The 14,006-nt window shown below is 47.2% G+C and overlaps 1 protein-coding gene across 6 annotated transcripts in view; it reads right to left on the minus strand.

The window, feature by feature from the left end:
- The window catches only part of LOC129817574 (ankyrin repeat domain-containing protein 6-like), a 39,224-nt gene that overhangs the window by 7,433 nt on the left and 17,785 nt on the right, over nt 1-14,006 (minus strand). For 3 of the 6 annotated variants that reach the window (XM_055872970.1, XM_055872969.1, XM_055872968.1), the window contains exons 1-5: nt 3,009-3,097; nt 2,247-2,630; nt 1,553-1,651; nt 872-970; nt 261-359 (exon numbers count right to left, since the gene is read on the minus strand). In XM_055872970.1, coding sequence (XP_055728945.1) covers nt 261-359; nt 872-970; nt 1,553-1,651; nt 2,247-2,567 — 618 coding nt within the window. In that variant the 5' untranslated portion in view covers nt 2,568-2,630; nt 3,009-3,097. Of the gene's footprint in view, nt 1-260; nt 360-871; nt 971-1,552; nt 1,652-2,246; nt 2,631-3,008; nt 3,108-14,006 lie in introns of those variants that run through there. The other 3 variants (XM_055872973.1, XM_055872971.1, XM_055872972.1) reach the window with 2 other exon arrangements.

The following is a 14,006-nucleotide window of genomic DNA, read 5'->3' on the forward strand; positions in this document are numbered from 1 at the left end:
AGAGTAGAGCACAGAGACGTACGTAGTTTCATAATTAAGTGACTACTTAAGCATGCAAACTGCTCTGCGGTGGTAGTTAACTGTAGAAAGGCTTCTGTGTCAGCATGGATTTCCTACGCAGTGGTTCAGAGATACCATGGGAAGACTACTATGGGGTAACTAGCAACATTTTGTGCCACGGAATTAATCTTTCACACAAAATACAGCGGGTTACAAACGGCGCCCCATAGACTAGCCAACCATAGAGGAAGAGGACTTACATGGTTCTTGCTGTCAGGCCTGGACCCACCCAGCAGCAGGACCTTGGAGCTCTGAGCGTGGCCATTCTGACAAGCAAGGTGGAGGGCTGTGTTCCCTGCCTACATGGACAGACAGACAAACAGACACCAGGGGTTGTGTTTAATAGTGAGATAACGTTTTGGAACATATTTCCATTTGCAGCTGTATTCACAGGAGGTTGATGGCCGGAATAGAATGAAACACATGGTTTCCATGTGTTTGATGCCATTCCTGTTTCCATGTGTTTGATGCCATTCCATTCACTCCATTCCGGCCATTATTATTTTATTTAACTAGGCAAGTCAGTTAACAACAAATTCTTATTTACAATGACGGCCTACCGGAGAACAGTGGGTTAACTGCTTTGTTCAGGGGCAGAACGACGGATTTTTACCTTGTCAGCTCGGGGATTCAATCCAGCAACCTTTCTGTTACTGGCCCAACGCTCTAACCATTAGGCTACCTGGTGTGCCCTATTGAACACTAAAAGCTCTCCAGTCATATAATAGTCTGCTATCACAGCACAGGACCTACTGTAACACCATGCCTGTTTCATAACCAATCACATCTACAGTATTTGCAGTAGACTTACCTTGTTTTTTGCGTGAACGTTGGCTCCGGCCTTAACCAGCAGTTTGACAGACTGGCTGAAGCCGTGCCACGAGACCTCATGCAGAGCAGTGTTACCGTCCTGCAATAACGAACACAGTCAAGAGCTTTACATATCTACCACCTGACCTCTGGATTATCATACTAGACAACCCTGTTATTGGTTTTCATTCAGTCAAAATAGCTGACATAGCAGGATAGGTAGGAGGTAGTGAGGTAATGTAAGAGGTTATCTGTCGAGGCCCACAGGGTCTGGTTTCCTTTAGAGGGTCAGTGTGGCTTTGCTTTCGATCTACCAGGTGTGGCAGCTGGAGAGTGGCTGTTACCTCTGTAGCAATATACACTCTTTCTATCTGCATGGACTTCCACGGGGCTGGGGCTGGCGCTACATCCCAAATGGCACCCTATTCCCTTTTTAGTGCACTATTTTTAACCATGGCCCATAGGGAATAGGGTGCCATTTGGGACGGATCCTATTTCCTTCTCTGGGAATGAATGAGGTTTAAGCCAATTACAGGCAGTATTTTCTCTACAGATAGTCAAATAGTGTTAGTGCTGTCTGACAGTTTGTTGGGGTTTAAAATCCCTCTACGCCAGTGAGTGAGTGCATTGGGGCTCTGCTTTCAGTCCTGTGTGAGCGCTGTTGTGTGTGTGTGATATGTACCTTGTCCTGTCTGTCCAGAGCACACCCTTCCTGGATGAGGGCAGAGATAACGTCACTGTTTCCCACCACGGCTGCCCGATGTAAGGCTGTCTGCTCACCCTGCATGCACACACACACACACACAGCTCAGTTATGGGTTATTTTCCCATCCACACATCAACAATTAGTTCAGAGGTCAATGATGAATACAATATCAAAAGGCAGTAGTTAATTCCTTCTGACCTCAATATGATGGGTCAATGTTTTAGTAGGCTCTCTCACAATGAGTACATCATCCATCCAACAAAGTGTCAGGTTGTTATTAACACAAGGAATAACAAGGATGTTACAACAATCATCCAACACTGTAGTATGACATCAGATAAGCCTTCATACTATCACAGTATACTACAGTGGGCATCCTCCATACAAAGCAGTGAACACAACTACAGAAGCAGCAGGCAAAAGCACTCAGTTCAGCCCAGCTCTCATTTATGTTCTACCATAAATGGAATTCCTGCAAACATAGAGAACCCTTCTCACAGCAGCTCAACAGAGTGATGTTTAGCAGGCCAGGTTTGACATATCATGAGAAGGGTGGAAGAGAGCAATCAAAAAGAAGCGCTGCTTCCTGTGACCGGAGGAGGATGTGGGGTTTAGTTTGGTCATTCCAAGCGAGATAACTAAGAGGCGTGCTGAAGAGCTTTTCTCTAACCTCCTTCTTCACTCTCCCTGATCTCCCAGACCCAGTCCCAGCAGCTTTCCTCCACTGCCGTCTCTCTCTCCCCTCCTCCTTCTCGGGGCCACTCACCCCATTGGTGGCTGGGGACACGCTGCGGCCCATTCGGGATCGGGAGCTCATTGACCAGATGGAGAAAATTTGGGAGCGCCAGAGGTTTGGGCTGTTATCTGTGGGTGTGGGACTGGGGAGGGCTAGGGGGGACGACCTCCACCCAGGGGGTGAGCCCCGTGGAGGGCTGCTGTATCCCTCAAGATGGCAGTCCAAATAATCCCACTCTAGGTCACTGGAGGTCATTACAATACTACTGTGACAGTCTTAGAGAAATAGAAAAGGTGTCCGCACGCAGGAGAAACCACACTGCAACCAAACAGACCAGCAACCAGACTCAGAACCTTCATACAATTGTGTCATGTGTGTGTTTAAAAGGTGACCTTGCACACATTTAAATGAGTTAAACAAAAGTTAAACATTCTGGAGTTTGTTTGCGTGATTGTATAAATATTACATGGTGTAATATTGTTAGAAATATTACATGGTGTAATATTGGTATAAATATTACATGGTGTAATATGGGTGTGATGTTCATTTGGGAAGATTCTGAGCGACACTAATGCAACGCCAGAGAACACAAAGCAATGGTCCACACACACATTAATTTTCACAGTCATGACTGCAGTGCAAGCTGGAAACATGGAAAGAGCAAATGAATGGCAGCATATAAACAGACAGTCTTACATCGTCCTGGATGTCAAGATCGCAGCCGGCCTTCAGCAGAATGCGCAGAACCTCGATGTGGCCCTTGTAGGAAGCCAGGTGCAGGGGACTTCTGCCGTACTGCGGACACAGAACACACACTCTCACACACACACACAGAAAAGAGGGGCACAGCAACTGAAGAGAGATACAGCACGTGAAGCCAACCAGACTGTATATCAGTGTCCCCAACTGAAGCCAACGAGACTACATCAGTGTCCCCAACTGAAGCCAACCAGACTGTATATCAGTGTCCCCAACTGAAGCCAACCAGACTGTATATCAGTGTCCCCAACTGAAGCCAACGAGACTACATCAGTGTCCCCAACTGAAGCCAACCAGATTGTATATCAGTGTCCCCAACTGAAGCCAACCAGACTGTATATCAGTGTCCCTAACTGAAGCCAACGAGACTATATCAGTGTCCCCAACTGAAGCCAACTAGACTGTATATCAGTGTCCCCAACTGAAGTCAACCAGACTGTATATCAGTGTCCCCAACTGAAGTCAACCAGACTGTATATCAGTGTCCCCAACTGAAGTCAACCAGACTGTATATCAGTGTCCCTAACTGAAGTCAACCAGACTGTATATCAGTGTACCTAACTGAAGTCAACCAGACTGTATATCAGTGTCCCCAACTGAAGTCAACCAGACTGTATATCAGTGTACCTAACTGAAGCCAACCAGACTGTATATCAGTGTCCCTAACTGAAGTCAACCAGACTGTATATCAGTGTACCTAACTGAAGCCAACCAGACTGTATATCAGTGTACCTAACTGAAGTCAACCAGACTGTATATCAGTGTACCTAACTGAAGTCAACCAGACTGTATATCAGTGTCCCCAACTGAAGCCAACCAGACTGTATATCAGTGTACCTAACTGAAGCCAACCAGACTGTATATCAGTGTACCTAACTGAAGTCAACCAGACTGTATATCAGTGTACCTAACTGAAGCCAACCAGACTGTATATCAGTGTCCCTAACTGAAGTCAACCAGACTGTATATCAGTGTACCTAACTGAAGCCAACCAGACTGTATATCAGTGTACCTAACTGAAGTCAACCAGACTGTATATCAGTGTACCTAACTGAAGTCAACCAGACTGTATATCAGTGTCCCCAACTGAAGCCAACCAGACTGTATATCAGTGTACCTAACTGAAGCCAACCAGACTGTATATCAGTGTACCTAACTGAAGTCAACCAGACTGTATATCAGTGTACCTAACTGAAGCCAACCAGACTGTATATCAGTGTACCTAACTGAAGCCAACCAGACTGTATATCAGTGTACCTAACTGAAGCCAACCACCCTGTATATCAGTGTCCCCAACTGAAGCCAACCAGACTGTATGTCATGTTTTGTCATTGATTATCATGTTTTGTCCCTGTGCTTCCCTTCTATTCGTTTCCCTCTGCTGGTCTTATTAGGTTCTTTCCCTCTTTCTATCCCTCTCTCTCCCCCTCCCTCTCTCCCTCTCTCGCTCTCTCTCTCTATCGTTCCGTTCCTGCTCCCAGCTGTTCCTCATTCTCCTAACTACCTCATTTACTCTTTCACACCTGTCCCCTATTTTGCCCTCTGATTAGAGTCCCTATTTCTCCCTCTGTTTTCCGCTTCTTTCCTTGTCGGATCCTTGTTTGATGTTTGCTGTTCTGTGTCCTTGTTCCGCCCTGTCGTGTTTTTGCCTTCTTCAGATGCTGCGTGTGAGCAGGTGTCTATGTCAGCTACGACCTGTGCCTTCCCGAAGCGACCTGCAGTCAGTGGTCGCGTCTCCAGTCGTTCCTCTCTACTGACGAGAGGATTTCAGTTTTCCTGTTTTGTATTTACCTAAGATAGATCCAGGAGTATCGTTTTTGTTTAAGACTGGAATAAAGACTCTGTTTCTGTTAAGTCGCTTTTGGGTCCTCATTCACCAGCATAACAGAAGGATCCGACCAGTAATGGACCCAGCGACTACGGATTCTCGCAACACTGCCATCGAGATCCAGGGAGCAATGCTCGGCAGACACGAGCAGGAATTGTCTACTGCTCGTCATGCCGTTGAGACCCTGGCCGCTCAGGTTTCCAACCTCTCAGGACAGTTTCAGAGTCTTCGTCTCGTGCCACCTGCTACTTCCTGGTCTTCCGAGTCTCCGGAACCTAGGGTTAATAACCCACCATGTTACTCTGGGCAACCCACTGAGTGCCGCTCCTTTCTCACCCAGTGTGATATTGTGTTCTCTCTCCAGCCCAACACATACTCAAGAGAGAGAGCTCGGATCGCCTACGTCATATCACTCCTTACTGGTCGGGCTCGGGAGTGGGGCACAGCTATCTGGGAGGCAAGGGCTGAGTGTACTAACGATTATCAGAACTTTAAAGAGGAGATGATACGGGTTTTTGATCGTTCAGTTTTTGGGAAGGAGGCTTCCAGGGCCCTGGCTTCCCTATGTCAAGGTGATCGATCCATAACGGATTACTCTATAGAGTTTCGCACTCTTGCTGCCTCCAGTGACTGGAACGAGCCGGCGTTGCTCGCTCGTTTTCTGGAGGGACTCCACGCTGAGGTTAAAGATGAGATTCTCTCCCGGGAGGTTCCTTCCAGCGTGGACTCTTTGATTGCACTCGCCATCCGCATAGAACGACGGGTAGATCTTCGTCACCGAGCTCGTGGAGGAGAGCTCGCGTTAACGGTGTTCCCCCTCTCCGCATCTCAACCATCTCTTCCCACCGGCTCAGAGACTGAGCCCATGCAGCTGGGAGGTATTCGCATCTCGACTAAGGAGAGGGAACGGAGAATCACCAACCGCCTTTGCCTCTATTGCGGTTCTGCTGGACATTTTGTTATTTCATGTCCAGTAAAAGCCAGAGCTCATCAGTAAGCGGAGGGCTACTGGTGAGCGCTACTACTCAGGTCTCTCCATCAAGATCCTGTACTACCTTGTTGGTCCATCTACGCTGGTCTGGTTCGGCTGCTTCCTGCAGTGCCTTGATAGACTCTGGGGCTGAGGGTTGTTTTATGGACGAAGCATGGGCTCGGAAGCATGACATTCCTCTCAGACAGTTAGGGAAGCCCACGCCCATGTTCGCCTTAGATGGTAGTCATCTTCCCAGTATCAGATGTGAGACACTACCTTTAACCCTCACAGTATCTGGTAACCACAGTGAGACCATTTCCTTTTTGATTTTTCGTTCACCTTTTACACCTGTTGTTTTGGGTCATCCCTGGCTAGTATGTCATAATCCTTCTATTAATTGGTCTAGTAATTCTATCCTATCCTGGAACGTTTCTTGTCATGTGAAGTGTTTAATGTCTGCTATCCCTCCTGTTTCTTCTGTCCCCTCTTCTCAGGAGGAACCTGGTGATTTGACAGGAGTGCCGGAGGAATATCATGATCTGCGCACGGTCTTCAGTCGGACCAGAGCCAACTCCCTTCCTCCTCACCGGTCGTATGATTGTTGTATTGATCTCCTTCCGGGAACCACTCCCCCTCGGGGTAGACTATACTCTCTGTCGGCTCCCGAACGTAAGGCTCTCGAGGATTATCTGTCTGTTTCTCTCGACGCCGGTACCGTGGTGCCTTCTTCCTCTCCCGCCGGAGCGGGGTTTTTTTTTGTTAAGAAGAAGGACGGTACTCTGCGCCCCTGCGTGGATTATCGAGGGCTGAATGACATAACGGTTAAGAATCGTTATCCGCTTCCCCTTATGTCGTCAGCCTTCGAGATTCTGCAGGGAGCCAGGTTCTTTACTAAGTTGGACCTTCGTAACGCTTACCATCTCGTGCGCATCAGAGAGGGGGACGAGTGGAAAACGGCGTTTAACACTCCGTTAGGGCATTTTGAATACCGGGTTCTGCCGTTCGGTCTCGCTAATGCTCCAGCTGTCTTTCAGGCATTAGTTAATGATGTACTGAGAGACATGCTGAACATCTTTGTTTTCGTTTACCTTGACGATATCCTGATTTTTTCACCGTCACTCGAGATTCATGTTCAGCACGTTCGGCGTGTACTCCAGCGCCTTTTAGAGAATTGTCTCTACGTGAAGGCTGAGAAGTGCGCCTTTCATGTCTCCTCTGTCACATTTCTCGGTTCTGTTATTTCCGCTGAAGGCATTCAGATGGATCCCGCTAAGGTCCAGGCTGTCAGCGATTGGCCCGTTCCTAAGTCACGTGTCGAGTTGCAGCGCTTTCTCGGTTTCGCTAATTTCTATCGGCGTTTCATTCGTAATTTCGGTCAAGTGGCTGCTCCTCTCACAGCTCTGACTTCTGTCAAGACGTGCTTTAAGTGGTCCGGTTCCGCCCAGGGAGCTTTTGATCTCCTCAAGAAGCGTTTTACATCCGCTCCTATCCTTGTTACTCCTGACGTCACTAAACAATTTATTGTCGAGGTTGACGCTTCAGAGGTGGGCGTGGGAGCCATTCTGTCCCAGCGCTTCCATTCTGACGATAAGGTCCATCCTTGCGCTTATTTTTCTCATTGCCTGTCGCCATCGGAACGCAACTATGATGTGGGTAACCGCGAACTGCTCGCCATCCGCTTAGCCCTAGGCGAATGGCGACAGTGGTTGGAGGGGGCGACCGTCCCTTTTGTCGTTTGGACTGACCATAAGAACCTTGAGTACATCCGTTCTGCCAAACGACTTAATGCACGTCAAGCTCGTTGGGCGTTGTTTTTCGCTCGTTTCGAGTTCGTGATTTCTTATCGTCCGGGAAATAAGAACACCAAGCCTGATGCCTTATCCCGTCTATTTGGTTCTTCTGTGGCTTCTATCGACCCCGAGGGGATTCTCCCTGAGGGGCGTGTTGTTGGGTTGACTGTCTGGGGAATTGAGAGACAGGTAAAGCAAGCACTCACTCACACTGCGTCGCCGCGCGCTTGTCCTAGTAACCTTCTGTTCGTTCCTGTCTCTACTCGTCTGGCTGTTCTTCAGTGGGCTCACTCTGCCAAGTTAGCTGGCCACCCCGGCGTTCGGGGTACGCTTGCTTCTATTCGCCAGCGGTTTTGGTGGCCTACTCAGGAGCGTGACACGCGCCGTTTCGTGGCTGCTTGTTCGGACTGCGCGCAGACTAAGTCAGGTAACTCTCCTCCTGCCGGTCGTCTCAGACCGCTTCCCATTCCTTCTCGACCATGGTCTCACATCGCCTTAGACTTTATTACCGGTCTGCCTTCGTCTGCGGGGAAGACTGTGATTCTTACGGTTGTCGATAGGTTCTCTAAGGCGGCACATTTCATTCCCCTCGCTAAGCTTCCTTCCGCTAAGGAGACGGCACAAATCATCATTGAGAATGTGTTCAGAATTCATGGCCTCCCGTTAGACGCCGTTTCAGACAGAGGTCCGCAATTCACGTCACAGTTTTGGAGGGAGTTCTGTCGTTTGATTGGTGCTTCCGTCAGTCTTTCTTCCGGGTTTCATCCCCAGTCTAACGGTCAAGCAGAAAGGGCCAATCAGACGATTGGTCGCATATTACGCAGCCTTTCTTTTCGTAACCCTGCGTCTTGGGCAGAACAGCTCCCCTGGGCAGAATACGCTCACAACTCGCTTCCTTCGTCTGCTACCGGGCTATCTCCGTTTCAGAGTAGTCTTGGGTACCAGCCTCCTCTGTTCTCGTCCCAGCTCGCCGAGTCCAGCGTTCCCTCCGCTCAGGTTTTTGTCCAACGTTGTGAGCGCACCTGGAGGAGGGTCAGGTCTGCACTTTGCCGTTACAGGGCGCAGACTGTGAGAGCCGCCAATAAACGTAGGATTAAGAGTCCTAGGTATTGTCGCGGTCAGAGAGTGTGGCTTTCCACTCGTAACCTTCCCCTTACGACAGCTTCTCGCAAGTTGACTCCGCGGTTCATTGGTCCGTTCCGTGTCTCTCAGGTCGTCAATCCTGTCGCTGTGCGACTGCTTCTTCCGCGACATCTTCGTCGCGTCCACCCTGTCTTCCATGTCTCCTGTGTCAAGCCTTTTCTTCGCGCTCCCGTTCGTTTTCCCTCCCCCCCCCCGTCCTTGTCGAGGGCGCACCTATTTACAAGGTACGGAAGATCATGGACATGCGTTCTCGGGGACGTGGTCACCAGTACTTAGTGGATTGGGAGGGTTACGGTCCTGAGGAGAGGAGTTGGGTTCCATCTCGGGACGTGCTGGACCGTTCGTTGATTGATGATTTCCTCCGTTGCCGCCAGGGTTCCTCCTCGAGTGCGCCAGGAGGCGCTCGGTGAGTGGGGGGGTACTGTCATGTTTTGTCATTGATTATCATGTTTTGTCCCTGTGCTTCCCTTCTATTCGTTTCCCTCTGCTGGTCTTATTAGGTTCTTTCCCTCTTTCTATCCCTCTCTCTCCTCCTCCCTCTCTCCCTCTCTCGCTCTCTCTCTCTATCGTTCCGTTCCTGCTCCCAGCTGTTCCTCATTCTCCTAACTACCTCATTTACTCTTTCACACCTGTCCCCTATTTTGCCCTCTGATTAGAGTCCCTATTTCTCCCTCTGTTTTCCGCTTCTGTCCTTGTCGGATCCTTGTTTGATGTTTGCTGTTCTGTGTCCTTGTTCCGCCCTGTCGTGTTTTTGCCTTCTTCAGATGCTGCGTGTGAGCAGGTGTCTATGTCAGCTACGACCTGTGCCTTCCCGAAGCGACCTGCAGTCAGTGGTCGCGTCTCCAGTCGTTCCTCTCTACTGACGAGAGGATTTCAGTTTTCCTGTTTTGTATTTACCTAAGATAGATCCAGGAGTATCGTTTTTGTTTAAGACTGGAATAAAGACTCTGTTTCTGTTAAGTCGCTTTTGGGTCCTCATTCACCAGCATAACACTGTATATCAGTGTACCTAACTGAAGCCAACCAGACTGTATATCAGTGTACCTAACTGAAGCCAACCAGACTGTATATCAGTGTACCTAACTGAAGTCAACCAGACTGTATTTCAGTGTCCCCAACTGAAGCCAACCAGATTGTATATCAGTGTACCTAACTGAAGCCAACCACCCTGTATATCAGTGTCCCTAACTGAAGCCAACCAGACTGTATATCAGTGTACCTAACTGAAGTCAACCAGACTGTATATCAGTGTACCTAACTGAAGTCAACCAGACTGTATATCAGTGTACCTAACTGAAGTCAACCAGACTGTATATCAGTGTCCCTAACTGAAGCCAACCAGACTGTATATCAGTGTACCTAACTGAAGCCAACCAGACTGTATATCAGTGTACCTAACTGAAGCCAACCAGACTGTATATCAGTGTACCTAACTGAAGTCAACCAGACTATATATCAGTGTACCTAACTGAAGTCAACCAGACTGTATATCAGTGTACCTAACTGAAGCCAACCAGACTGTATATCAGTGTCCCTAACTGAAGCCAACCAGACTGTATATCAGTGTCCCTAACTGAAGCCAACCAGACTGTATATCAGTGTCCCTAACTGAAGCCAACCAGACTGTATATCAGTGTCCCCAACTGAAGCCAACCAGACTGTATATCAGTGTCCCCAACTGAAGCCAACCAGACTGTATATCAGACACAGAGAGACTGACAATGTGTATACATGTCAATCGTATTCATTAACACATGGCTCTGTCATCATGGCACAGCAGTTAGCTGCACGCAATCTGTACCATTTGAATAATGAGTCGCCAGTAAACAAACAAATGTTTAATCCACAGATGGTTTAAAAGAAGCTAGGATGGAGAGAGAACCTCTACAGCTGCTTATGGATTAGCTGCCCACATCCTCCGGCTCTAAGGCCAACACTTATGGACCTGCAGCCTGCTATGGAGCAAATGTGTCTTTACAGTTTTTGGAGGTTTATCTTTATCTTTCTATAGTAATAATGGATTGTTTGCCAGGCTAAAACAGTGATGCTACTCGACACCACGATCATATGCTGTCCTGGATTAGGTAAGGTTAGACATGGCAGATACTCTTCATGAAATGTGCCTTTTCTTATAACAACTGAAAAGGAATATAAAGTGGACTTAAGAGATATCTGGAGTCAAGTTAATGTAAACAAATGATCTCAGTAAATCCTAAAGCCTTATACCAAGATACATAACCCTATCTCTCCACATAGGCTACAGTAAAGCACAGTAACAATCTGGAAGTGAGAAAATCAAATGCAACTGTGTGCTAACCAGCAGCGATGCGTGGGTAAAATCACTAGGGAACCTATGTGTTGTAATAATTGTGTTGTTTGCTCTATAACCTGTTAGTTCATATGCCTTGCGACCATGATATATACTATAGGCCTAAAGTCCGAGACAATAAGAAAACACAGAGGCAGAATAAATTCAACCACACCTTTGTTTCATCTCAAAACCGGAGAGCAGCTTCTGTCCGGTAAAGTCCACAAAACATATTGCATGTAACAAACAGTTACTGTGCATGACCTACGGCATGGTCAAGCAAGTTAATGTTTCCAACATTTTGGGACCACTAAACAACTATTGATTTAGAACCACGGAGAGTTACTGCAAGTCGTAAAGATAACAGGGGCTGCCTCCACTTTTCCAGCACAATTTCAACTTCAACATTTCAACATCATCAAATCACCTATGCTTAGTCTAATACAGTGACAACTAAAAGATACCAAAAACTATTTAGTCCAATCAACGTAAGCTAAATATGATGTGGCTGGCCATGTTTCTGATTTTTGTGCGTGTGCATTCGTGCAAGTAGAAAAAACATGTTGACTCCCCCTACTTGTGGAAAAACGCCAATATCATCCTCCTCTCTTTCATGTTGACAAAATGCTCTATCACGCTGTCATACAGTACACGCTTTTATTTTTTGTTGTCTTAGGCTACCTGGCTAAAATGCTTGCTCGCTAGCCTAACTTCCATTCATGGGCAACGTTAGCTAGTCAACATTAGCTTTCTATATTTAGCTACATAATTGAACTTCCATCCTCTCAGGCCAGGGGCACAATGTATGAATTAATGGTTGGCTCAGAATCACCATTATAGTCATTGGCGAGTATGGAGAATGAAGTAAAACCACAAGTCCAAATCCCTATCTCCATCCATTGTTAATTTAGGAAATTGTCAATTTTAACTAGCTAGGTAGCCACCGGAGGACAACAACACAACCACAACAAGATGCAACAATTCAAGTTGTTTCTATTAATGACGTATGCTCTCGATGCGATTTGATAGGAGTGAAGCCAAATCCCAACAGGCTTCCCTTGACACTTTTTGTTGGGTGCGCCAGGACCATTCATAGTTGAGCACACTCAATTTAGCTCAATGCTGATTGGCTATTATTTTATACTGTTTTTTATCAAGGGGAGGCCAAATACTTGCTGGCTTCTCTTGCATTCAATGCTATGGGCGGCAACAATGTCATACTCTTTTGGACCAGACTGCCCTCACCCACCTAGATAAGATGAATACTTATGTGAGAATGCTGTTCATTGACTACAGCTCAAAACCATTGTCCCCTCCAAGCTCGTCTTAGGACTCTGGGACTCTTAGGACTCTGGGTCTGAACACCTCCCTCTGCAACTGGATCCTGGACTTCCTGACGGGCCGCCCCTAGGTGGTGAGGGTAGGCAGCATCACCTCCGCCATGCTGACCCTTAACACAGGGGTGTATGCTTAGTTCCCTCTTGTACACGACTGTGTGACCACGCACGACTCCAACACCATTATCAAGTTCGCTGACGACACGATAGTGGTAGGCCTGATCACAGGCGACAATGAGTCAGCCTACAGGTCAGTGACCTGGCAGTGTGGTACTGGAGTAACAACCTCTCCCTCAACATCAGCAAGACCAAGGAGCTGATCGTGGACTACAGGAAACGGAGGGGAGAGCACGCCCCCGTCCACATCGAAGTGGCGGCAGTGGAGCAGGTAGACAGCATCAAGTTCTTCGGTGACCAAATCACTAAAGACTTAAAATGGTCCACACACACACAGTCGTGAAGAAGGCGCGACAGAAAATGTTGAAAATGTTTGGCATGGGCCCTCAAATCCTGAAAAGGTTCTACAGCTGTACCATTGAGAGCAAATTGACTGGCTGCATCAACGCTTGGTATGGCAATAGCACCGCCTTCGATCGCATGGGGCCGAGCTCCCTGCCATCCAGGACCTCTATATCAGGCGGTGTGAAAAGAAGGCCCGGAAAAGTGTCAAAGACTCCAACCACCCAAGCCATAGTCTATTTTCTCTGCTGCCGCACGGCAAGAGGTACCGGTGCATCAAGTCTGACACCAACAGTCTCTTGAACAGATTCTATCCCCAAGCAATACGACTGATAAATAGCTAACAAAATAGCTACACGGACTATCTGAGTTTACCTTGTATCTTTATCTACCTTTTTTTTCAATATTTGCACGAAGCACACTCTCTGAGCACACTCACAGGTCCCTACACACTCACAGGTCCCTACACACTCAGTCAGTCCAACACACACACAGACCCTCACTCCATCATCTGCTCACTTACACATAATATGCACATACATTTATACTGACTCTACACACACGCACACCCACTCACATACTAGCTGTTGTTACTCTGTTTATCTTACATCCTGTTACCTAGTCCCCTTACCCCTATACATATCTACCTTCATCACTCCAGTATCCCTACACATTGTAAATATGGCATTGGAACTGACTTTAAAAAAAAAATCCTCTATATAGTATGCTTATTTGCTTACTTACTTTATTGTGTATTTCATATTTCCTATTCTTATTTTTTGTGTCTTTTCTTCAAGTAATACATTGTTATTGATTATTGCATCGTTGGGTTTTGAGTTTGCAAGAGAGGCATTTCACTGTATTTTGTGCATGTGACATTAAAACTTGAACCAGACAGCATCAGATAGATGGCCTATACATACAGAGACAGGGGGGCGCCGTTACGCCTGCTTTGATGCTTTTTCCTGTGAGATACATTCGAGCCTCTTCAGTATGGAAGGAAAATTATGAAATAAAGAGAGACGAAAGATCAATTCTTTTAGATTGATGTAGCTGGCAGCCATTTTGAATTATCTGCCTGAGTTAATACAATGTAA

The sequence above is a fragment of the Salvelinus fontinalis genome, chromosome 20, assembly GCF_029448725.1.
Source record: "Salvelinus fontinalis isolate EN_2023a chromosome 20, ASM2944872v1, whole genome shotgun sequence".
Classification (NCBI taxonomy): domain Eukaryota; kingdom Metazoa; phylum Chordata; class Actinopteri; order Salmoniformes; family Salmonidae; genus Salvelinus; species Salvelinus fontinalis.